The sequence below is a fragment of the Coffea eugenioides genome, chromosome 7 (genome assembly GCF_003713205.1).
Source record: "Coffea eugenioides isolate CCC68of chromosome 7, Ceug_1.0, whole genome shotgun sequence".
NCBI lineage: Eukaryota > Viridiplantae > Streptophyta > Magnoliopsida > Gentianales > Rubiaceae > Coffea > Coffea eugenioides.
Window position 1 is genome coordinate 27677926 of NC_040041.1, and position 11437 is coordinate 27689362.

Sequence of the window (11437 nt, forward strand, 5' to 3'; positions counted from 1 at the left end):
ATTTGGAAGTGTATCCAACAACCTTCCTGTTAAACCTGAGCTCAACCTCATGGGGAGTTAATTGAATCGAGCCAGCAAGGGTTTGGTCAAGGAAATTAACAATCCATGGGTGCCTGTTCTTGGGGACTCTATGGGTATTGGAGACTCTGGATTTCTGGTATACTCGAGTATTACCATTCCTGTTCCTGTTGAGGTGTTCGGACCCGGTTAGGGGTATGTTTGGTGGATGGAATTTGGTGTTAAGTGGTGCACTACTGAGCTAGTTACTTTACTTGAAAGTTGAGGGAGTGTCAACTACTACTTGATCAAGATATGGTACTACAACAGGAATCTGGCTCCTGAGAGCCACCTGTATCCTTCCTATTTGAATCTGTGTTTAACTGATTTACTTTATATCTGGTATGTGTATCTGACTGATTCAACGTGAAATGCCATGATTCTTGACTACTAGTATTTTGGTAGCTCATTGAGCGTAAACTCACCCCCTTTCCGTCATCTTTGTTTTCCTTACAGGGGCAAACTGTGAAATCATGATTTTTGGAAGAAAGGGTCGAGTTAGAGTAAACGATCTTTTGTTAAACTCCTTTGTAATAGAAAAACCCTAATTGTATTTTGATCTAGTATCACACTTTGACTTGTAAAGTTCCAACGTGGGTTTAAAAGTGTTTATTTGTGTCTCTCTCGTGTATTTGTTGGTGAATGTACGTTCGATGGGTTTATATGAACTTTACTTGTATTCGTTGGAGATTCGAACGAGTGTGGGATTTGATTGAGAAAAGAAAAAATTTTGGCGGGAAACTGTTCACTGAATCCGGCCGTATATCCGGCCAGTTCTTGACCGGATACTTGGCCGGATTGGCAGGGGAGGTTAAAAAAAAATAAGGTTTTTCCACTGCCTTGAATCCAGTTATGAATCCAACCTGATATCCGGCTAACTTCTGGCCGGATTGTGACGTGGACCACTTTTCATTTCGTTTTCGATTCCGTCTTCCTTTTCATTGAAGTGTTTAATTGATGACCCATTTCACCATATGGTTTGGTAAGTTATATTTTGGTCCGGTGGTCTCCGATTGTTTGTTTTCTTTTGGTTTTATCGCGCGTTATGCAGGGTTTGTGTGATTTGTTTCTGCAGTCCCGGCAAGAGTTGAGCAGGAAGGCCGCCGAATCCTTTGGTTCGCCTTAGGGGAAGGTGGGGCTGTCACAATTATGCTTAGTTTACGAAAGTGAATTCATGGTTAAAAATTATTAGTTTTGTGGCATATAAATTTCGGCCAGCAAGAACGGTTAGAATTAGGGTTTTGGTTGATAAATTTATATGTAATCTTGTGTATATGATATAGTTGTGGCTTGTGTTGCGAAATTGTTGCAAATTTGGTGAAATTCCACTTGTAGTGGAAAGTTTAGCTCTTATTCCAAAAATTCCAGCCTTGAGTTAGGGATTTGAGTCAATTATTGAGTGGTTAGCTTGGCTAAGTAGGTATACGAAATGTTACAAGTGGAATGAATGCTAAATTGATGTATGTTCGATTGCCGCGGAAGTTTTCAGCTTTGGTTTGGTAATTTCAGCATTTTGCTTGGGTTGTGATTGAAGAACTTAGCTTGGTATTGCTTTAATAGTAGCTTAGATGTTGGTTTATGATGTATTTTATTGATTTGGTGTATTTGGTGTGTTGATTAGTACAAGTTAGTCATGAGTGAGAAACCAGAAAATAAAACAGGGTTTGTCAAACCTGTAACTTTGGCTTCATTTTTCACTTTGATCTGTATCAAATCAGCGGTTGGCCAAAACGCGAACATTTTAGTTCTATGTTTCATTTTTCCAACGCATCTGAAAATGCCTCAATCGGAATTTTGTAGCCTGAGTTATTGCCATTTGAATCCAGTTCTGAGAAACAGACTGACAATGAAATTCTGGTTTTGTAATCTGCAATTTCGACCTAGATCAACTGAAAACTGGGTTGACTTGTTTTCATGAAAGTTGTAACCCTTTGTTTTAGTTTCGAAATACTACCTAGTACACCTTGATCCGATAACCACAACTCCAGTTATGGTCGAAACCGTGCAATCCATTTTCATACCGATTTCCGTCGCGTGCATCATTTTCATTTCCCCGCACGCGCATACGTTTCTTTGCCTTTTTTGCCATTTTGGCCATTTTAGTCCTTACTTCTATTATGATGGTTGTTTGACTGATAGTTGAGTATAATCTTCTATCATAGGTAGTGACGACTCAGACGGGTTCAGTGGACCCGTATAAATTGCCTTGATTTGCGTGCTAACTATTTTGGGTGAGTATTTGGGTTTGTTTATGCAATAAATTGTCAAACTGCTTTGTATATGTTAAATGAATACTTAGGCGAGGGTGTACTTTATCTCACTCGACCTAAGCCCATTCTCTGTTCTTGATTTAATATGTGAGAATACATACCTTATGTTGAAGTGAACCCCTTGTGCTGTGTGCTGTTAGGGTGATTATATGACTTGACTATTTTATTGAGTACTTTGTTGAGAGATTGGATATCTCAGGGTTTGGGTCCAACCCGGTTCCAACGGTAGACGGACTATTCGAGCCGGCCGGAGTTTGGTCGAAGTCAGTTCTATGTTAAACTTGGGATTTTGTTCTTTGTTAAAGCAAAATTGGTTTGCTTTTGCTTGAGCTGCTGTGCGCTGATGACTGGCCAGCGGGGGTTGATAAGGTGAACGGGGAAAGTAAGTGGAATATACAGACCATGAGTATTTTGGTTGACGGAGTGTTAACAGGTGGTTAAGCTCCGGGAATTGGACTGGCTTTGAAGCCACTTGTATCCTACTATTGTGATGTTACATTTCTATTTATTGATGTGAAATATCTTGGTTTATATGTTTATTTAGATGTAATTTTACGTTTTTACCCCAATTACTTACTAAGCAAATAGCTTACCCCATTCTATTTGTTTTCCTTAGCAGGGGTCGACGTGGGGATCGCTCGAGAAGATGTATGGTATAGGTGGCTTTTGGTTTATAGAATTGTTGATTTTTGCCCTAGTATTTGTTATAAGTTGATTAGTAAGATGTATATATATGTTGTGGCAGTTATAGTTAGTAGCTTCTTTAGAGTTTACTTTCTTGTACTAGTGGTGTGTATGGTTTGATGTAGTAGTTTTATACAACTTTTAAAGATATAATAGTGTAAATAGAACTCTCTTTTAGCGTGAAATCTATTTTCTCATTTTTAGGTATCGAGTCCTGGCACGAGCTAGGCAGACGATCCACTAAACCCTTTGGTATGCCTCTGGGTACAGTGGGGTGGTTACACTATCAAAGAGGTAAAGCTACGCCACTTAAGTAACCGAGGGGGAAAAAAAAGGCCTAAACTGACTCTTTTTTTTATCGAGATCGGCTTAGCTGTCTTGATCAAGCGCAGCCCGAGAGAGAGATGGAAAAGTTCACTAATGACGATAGCAAGGACCGAACCCCCTCCCCTTTCCCTTAGACTAGGCTAGATTAGGTTATAGGACATCTATCCTTGCGACAAAAAAAAAAAAGGACCGAGCCAATAGTCTTCCCTTTTCTACAAGGCTTCTTCTTCCTTTCCTGCTGAGGAATCCCATGCTCACTAATTCAGATATCCACATTCGTATCGACTTGCCGAATTATTGACTTTGCTTAAAGAATGAGATATCAATCCAACTCAGAGATAGGCACCTTAAGGAGCGGGGTAGCAGTCCACGAAAGTCATTTGACTTCCTTCTTTTATTTGAATTAGATACCTTCCATCGGTCGCATCCGGTCAATCAATAAAAGAGAAGAGAATAAGAGCAGATATGGGCCTTCCTGAAGGTCCTCAAGCTTGTGGCAATAAGTTGAGTGAGCTACCTACGTGTTTGGGCCACTTACTGATTTATTGAATTTTAGCCTTCTTTGAAGGAGAAAGTTCAAATATGGTAATAATGAAACCAATACACTGAGAAGGGCTTCGCACGGCTACTGTTAGCATATAAAGAGTATAGGTCACATGTATTCTCATGCTAGTTCTAATTTCGGAAGGGCTGTCAGGTGTTGTTCTTTCCCTCTGTCTTACATGCTACTTAAGACTGGAGGTAATGGTAAACTATCTGGTCTGTTGCCACAGGATCTGTTTAAGTGGTGCCTAGAAAGATTAGTGTATTCGCAATGGTCTTCCAAGGATCCTAATTTGCTTGAATCGCGTGCGTGATTGGCCATCTGGGCTATTATTGGACTGGGAGATGCGCAAGGTGCACGAACTATGATTCTTCGTCAGATTAGTCATACTTATAAATCTTTATTTATATATAATAGTCTATATAAGACTATAAGCGGTTCATTGAGAGCTTCTCGGGTTGGGTGATCGGAAGCTTAAGCTGTTTTTGCCTTACCTTCTGGGCGAATGAGGGGCGTGTGCAATAGTTTTCTTTCTTTCTCTTGCTTGGTCGCTTCATCCTATAATTTGAGAGATAACAGGCTCTCGAATTCGAGGATGTGACACAAATAATGACTTTCTTCGCGGGGATATCAGTAGATTAGGCAGCTGTAAGGTTTTTTTATATTCGGTAGAAGGCAGGCTGAAACTCTGCCCCAACCAAGTGAAACTAAGGGTCTGAAAGAGTTCAAGATCTGATCTATGGAGTGTTAACCCTACCCCCGGAGGACTACGCTATGATTTTTCTTCTCTTATTCCATTTCTAACCAAAAGAAACTTACTATATAATATAGGGCAGCCCATTTTCAAGTCTTGGAGGAAGCACATGGCATGGAAAGCATGGTAAGTAGGACAGCCAATCCTTAAGAAAGCTATCTTACCAGATGAAACAGGGTAGCGAAACTAAGAACGGAGTGTTGGCTTGTTAGAGCTAGGCTGATGAGTTAAAGTAAGCGAGCTAGTCATACGAGCCAGTGAGCTAGGCAGCTTGCTGTAGTTGCTACGGTAAACTGAAGTGAAAGGGCAGTAGAGATGGAGGACTAAAGATTCCTCAGAGGTGGAGACAACCAGAGGATATATTCCCAGATTCTTTCGTTCCAGGGATTGGGATCTGAGTCAAAGGCATCGATCAAAGAAATTTTGTATAGTTATGTCATAAAATGCATTCCTTTCTCTTCCTAGAAAGCTTTCAAATTCATTCCTCCGGCTTTACTTCTTTCCAGTTCCTTGGTCATGAGACCTCTTTTCGCCTTGTAGCTCGCTATCTTATTTGCAGCAACCTTCTCAATGCCGAGAGTATTCGAGCACTAGATATGGACTACATTTTGAACACCGAGTGGGATCAAAGAAACTAGCGGACTGATCACTAAATAGATAGAAATAGGTGCAAATTCTGGCATCACCACAGCCTACTTGGTTCTCTCGCTCCTTGCTCGCGGAGCAGCATACCAAAAAAAGAAAAAAGAAATAGGATTTCTACTTTACAAAACAATTCCCGTTGATACGGGATCAGTAACAGAATGCAAAATGTTTAAGACTTGATGAAAATAGTCACTATCATAGCCATACATGGTCAGGTCTTTCAAAATCTCACACGAACACATGAGATCCCCCGCTGGTTCCCCAATTATATCCCTCGCCAATTGACTATATGTCCAATTTTATGGACAGGAAAAATTATGATCAGTCATTAATTTCTTGATGCTTTTCGAAATAGCATCAAGAAATTTATTGGAAGCAAAAGAAGAAAGTGCAATGGGCGGATTTTCTGGTTGACCAATATTTAGACCCACAGGATCACTTAAATTATTAACACCAATAAGCAGATTTACCAAATTATCCAGAACGATATGTTGTTCTTGTTCCGAAATACCAGCGGATAACCTTTGAATTGTATCCATAAGAATGAGTTTATTGTCCATGTTGGAAAATGAGTCTCAGTTGTCTGTAAATCCCCCCTTCACCCCACCCCCTAAACTAAAGTAGTAAAGAAGGGCTTTTTGGGGTCTAATTTTCTTTCTATCTGACAGGATGGAAGGGATGGTTCTTTCATTGTATTGATAGAAGTCTAAGATCTATCTATTACTTTGAGAAGAGAATCGTTGGTTTGCCCGATGAACTACGTGGGAAATATGAGTTGAGAGGGCAAGAGGATTCGATCTCCATGAAAGGCTAAAAGAACATAAAAAAAGTGAATCATCTTTCTTTATACGCAATTTCAAAAAAAATACATATAGAGAGGTGCAAAGGACAGATATGCCAATTTGGGATAAGAAGATAAAGATTTCCTCTATCAATGAATTTGAAATAAGCTAATAAGCTATTTCTCGATTTGCCGTATTTCTATCTCTGACTATCAAAAAGAAGACTAGCTTTCCATTTAGGGTGTTCACTTACTCGATTCAAGAGCGACTACCAGACAAAGAAGAAGATTTAATCTTTCTATCCGATATGAATACATTGAATTCGAGATGCAAATGAATTGAATAGGAATTAACCCACGCAGTGGTGGACAAATTCAAAGCTGCAGCTTTCACACAGCTACTTGTGTTATTTTTGAATCAAGATTTAGACTAGTTATAGTAGGGATAATCTTACCAGTGCTAACGGTCACCAGAATAGCTACAAGCAAAGCCAAACCCATTTTTAATACGAACTAATTGATCTATACCATACATACTGAGTAATTCAAGTTCTCTTTCTTAGACCGACAACTCGTATCCCGAAGACACAAGACAAGTCCCGATCCTCTTACGTCGAAGTGTGGTGAGGTTTTGCCTCACAGAAACAAAAGGAGTGGGAAATTGGGGAAAAAGCCGAAACGGATTCGACCAGTACAATACTGAGTCTTATTGAGGCCATGAAGACGGATAGCACTTGGTTTACAGCTGACCAACGAAAAAAGACTCCAATTCTTTCCGTTGGTCAACAACCAACCAGTGATTTCAATAGCAGTTTATTGTTCCCTCAATCGCTGATGTAAACCTGAGACTAGTGAAAGAAAATAAGTGACTTGTTCCCCTCTCTTTCTTCATTCACTATCTATCTAGCCTGCTAACGACGCCCTTTTTTATCTACGCTATTTACCCTTCATTACTTCCCCAGCTTTGACTTAAGTTCCTTGATCTTGTCTCCTAGTGGTACCATCTCTACTTACTTTTTCTCATTTACATCTACTAAGTTTGCAGAAAAGAAAGAGCAGACGGTTCTCGGCATCATGATGCAAGAATGACATCTGAGATCGCTTATTCCATTGCTTTACAGTCATGATATGATAGGAGTGATTCTATTTACTAGAAAGAGACAACACCTATTTTTAGCATCGAAGAGGGAATTTTGTGTAGACTGCTTTTTGAAAGTGAAATAGAGACTTTCATTAAAGAGTGAGATTAAGGAGTGAAAGAACCCGGTATTCACATAAGAAAGTGGCAGTAGTCCTTTCCTATATAAGATAAAGGCTGCTCTTACCTGGGGACGTCTGCCTAAGAACCGGCTTTTGAGAGGTCTTTCTTTGTCTCTTTTCCGGACGGCTTATCGCTCCGTAGGCATCTTATGAGTTATCCCTAGTCTAGTTTGTTTTGCCTAGATTAAAGAGTTCTTTTTCTTATTACAGGTGTAACCGGAACCACCGATTAAACAAGCATTCCCGAGTTCATTAGGAGTTAAAAGTGGGATGCTGTATAAGAGAAATACCACGAAACTAAGCAATAAGTCCATCCGATCGTGTTGAAGCCAACGACCTTCTTAGGAGCTTCTCCCCACCAAAGAAACAAGAGTTGAGTTCGGGAGTTTGAGTCTTTCCTTTTCTTAGGAGTTCCAGATGAAGGAAGTATAGTAATTTTCAATTAATCTTCCCGTCAATCAAGACGACCGGTTGGAGAGGAATAAGCGGTTTGCAGGCTTCTCGCTCCCATAGATCTTCCTTTCTCTTCTTAATGACCTAATGCAATTGACCGTACTGATGGGAATGACGGGCACTGGCAGTTCCAAAGCGAGCGCCAATAGAAATGAAGAATTTGAATAGCTTTTCGTTCCCCTTTTGGGGTTAAACTCATGAGACAAAAGAACTCCATATGAACTCAGAGGGAGAAATTCATTCTTTTAAGACGCAAAGATGGGTGTCACCAATCTCTTATCGGATTTCACCAACCTTAAAGAATTGAGTTTGACTTATGTAAGTACATATAAAGCACTAAAGAAGCTCCTTCTCCTCCTCTTGTTGTTGTTTTGACTTTGTCTTATTAGACAAGTGGTAACCTAAGCAAGAGAGATTGTACTTTAATTCCTATACTGGCTTTCAACCCTTGGACGGCTATCCTTGGCATGCGTGCTACTGGCCTACCTATTGAACTCTTACTATCCTGCTACCAAGCATTCTCTCTTTACTCACCTAAGGGTGCACTAAGAAAGATTACTACAACAACAAAAGGAAAGAGAATATGTGGCGACCCCACTTCCCCCTAAGGCGAACCAGAGGGTTGGTGGGCCATCTGCCCGGCTCTCGCCAGGACTCACGCAAGCACACTAACCCAAATCCTTCCGAAGAATAATCTAAGCTATTGCAACACCATTTCCTTCCAAATAGACGGATAACTAAATCCTCATTAACTTCAAGATAACAACATTTTTAAGATAGCCAATCGTCGATTCTTAAATACCTCACGCGTTACAAACTAGGCAACAAAAACATACAATCCAAATACATTAGTACAAGCCAAATAACAATTCCAGGGTTTACACTTTTCCAGCTTCAAGTGGTAACCCAAGACAAAAGTACATTGTTTTATTCGAATTACATTATGAGCTGCAAACCAAAGTCACAAGGTTCGAATACATTCATAAGCAAATACAAGTAGGCTCAGATTTCTCAAACGTCAAGACCTATCAAGGAAAACAACTGAACGTGGGGTGAGCTAAAGCTCAGTGGTGCCCCAAACATGCAATAATATAACACAAAGAACACGTGTTGATTTCAACTGAAGTAAACAAATAGGAAAGCGTATAACAGCACAAGGTAGGATACAGGGGCTCTCAGGAGCCATTTTCCGCACTTGATCAAAATTTATCGTAGTTGACCCTCCGTCAACTCTCACTACTTACGGTCCATGTAGAACTCCTTATTTTACTTAACTCCGGCCACCGATCATACCCCAGCTCCGGGCCCGCACGACAAAATAAACGAAGCAGTATACTCGAGATATACCCTCAGGAAATTAGGAGCAGTATACTTGCGTATACCCTCAGGAAATTGGGAGCAGTATACTTGCGTATACCCTCAGGAAATTGGTCGAGGGATTCACCCAGCGACGTCACAACACTTGGATTCACTAAAATATTTCACACAAGTCACCGCTCGAAAGGCTAGTGTGATAAAGTACACACCGCTCACTTCGACGGATCAGAAAATCATTATCCAATTATCACATATCAAGTCAAGAAAGCACTTTAATCAAGTAGGCATAGAACAAGCAGGGACACCCACCAAGAGTGAAGTTCAGATGTCAAGTTAGGAATCGAAATCCGCGTCCTCGCTAATTCCTAGAAAACCAAGTTTTGAAAATATAAGTTGGCTATATCATTTCTAGGCTACGTAGGAAAATTACTCGTATGCATAACCAATTTATTCTCTTGAAATAAGTCGACAAACCATTCAATATTAGAATTAAAAAAATACTTTGTAAAGTTTCCTTAAAGTTCCCTTTTCTTGTAAAAATGTTACTAGAATTATTTTACGTGAAATAAGGTTTCTTGCCGAACAAGTCTTCTACGCTTTTAGTTAAAGTTAGTAAAAACTCACATTTTTGGAACTTTTCCTATAGACAACTAGCCAAGGACAAGTCTTAAGGAAAGAAAAGGAAATAAGACAAGATTTAGGGTTTTAAAAACTAGAAAAATCATTTTCTATAAATATTAAGGCTAGTTTAAGCTAAGGAAAAAAAATGTCGAGTTGGCAGTGTTTAAGGCGAAAATACTCAATTTTATCGTTCAATACTAGGGCCAAAATATCTTTATTTAGCTTGATCAATAGTTACTCAAGTTCGCAGGGTCGAAACGCATTTCTCGATTCCAATTCACAAGCGTATTATAACTTGGATTTGCCGTCATGGCCAAAATCACATTTCGAACAGCAAATCACTAGGGCTTCGTCAATCATTAGCCCTAGGTTTCAACAGATTCATTTTTGATCGAAAGTAAAACAAATAACCAAGGCTTCGTCAATCATTAGCTCTTGGTTTTGGCACGCTCATATCAAATCACAATTTAATCAAAATAGATGTAATAACCAGCAGCTATTATAACAGCTTTAACACTTGTGAGAATCACTCAAATGGCCAAGGGCTTCATCAATCATTAGCCCTTAGCATCCAACAATTATTTATTATTGCAATAGGGCCAAAATTTCGAACGTTTAAAACTCCAACATGTATACGAACACAAAGACAAAATTTGTAACACTATCTTATCCAAGATTTCAACCAAACTTTCGTTGTTCATCAACAAGTACAGCTTAAACGTTTTTCCAGCAATTACATTCCAACATTTTTGGTTCAATCTTTCAATATATCAAATATTTCATCGCTAAAAAACTTACACTGCTTAAAATACACATCTCTCGAGCATTTCTAAATCATTACATTCCAAGGAAAAATTCCAGAAACCAATTAAAATTTCCAGTTCAACCTCGCGACTTTCAAAGTTTTCCAACGGTTCATTAGTCTTAGATCAAATTTCTCCTCGGCTAAATCAGTGTTTTAAATGCTCAAATTCATCATGCAAGCACTTATCTAGCTAATTAACATTTCCAGTTCAGAATTAAATTCAAACAACAGTTATAGTCATCTCCAAGATTCCAGAAACAATACTGAACAATTCCTGCTCACCTCTCGGCTATCAAAAATTTTCCAGCACTTAGATGATCTTAATCCAACTTTTCCTCGGCTAAAACAGAGTTTTTAAGGGCTCAATTCCAACATGCGAGTGCTTAACTCGTTAATTAACATATCTAGTTCAGAAATTAAATTCGATCAACAACAAAAGTCATCCACTTTCCAGAAATGGTTTCAGCTGGCCTCGGTTGATCATGCATGTAGCAGTTTTCTGTTTTATTTTTTTTTTCCTTCTTTAGCCGAGGTGATTAACTGCATGCAAAGCTTAAACACATAGTTAATAACTAGTTAATCACAACTATAAGCTCAGATTATCGAACTTAAACAGGTTAGAAGCTCTGTTTCTGGATCATCTCACGGCGCATTCCATTTCTTCTCAAAATCAAATTTTCTCTTGTTTCAATTTCTTCATCCGAATTCATAAGCTCAACATGCATGGCCATAACCAGCTTAATCATCCAAGTTTTAGTTAGCTAATCACAATTGCAGGTTCAGATTATCACAATAAAGCAAATTAAATCCTGCATTTCTTAATCAGCTCTCGGCCGAACCATTTTTCTTCCAGACAGGTTTTCCTTTTCTTCCTCATTTCATCATCCGAGCATATAAACATGGCATGCATGTCTTAATC

General features: G+C 39.1%; 1 protein-coding gene across 1 annotated transcript in view; it reads left to right on the forward strand.

Annotated features, from left to right (window-relative positions):
* The window catches only part of LOC113777201 (F-box protein At5g07610-like), an 8016-nt gene extending 1921 nt beyond the window's left edge, over positions 1–6095 (forward strand). Inside the window, exons 2-3 of the mRNA XM_027322235.1 lie at positions 2633–2709; positions 5950–6095. Coding sequence (XP_027178036.1) covers positions 2633–2709; positions 5950–6095 — 223 coding nt within the window. The remainder of the gene's footprint in view (positions 1–2632; positions 2710–5949) is intronic.
* The last annotated feature ends 5342 nt before the right edge of the window (positions 6096–11437 follow it).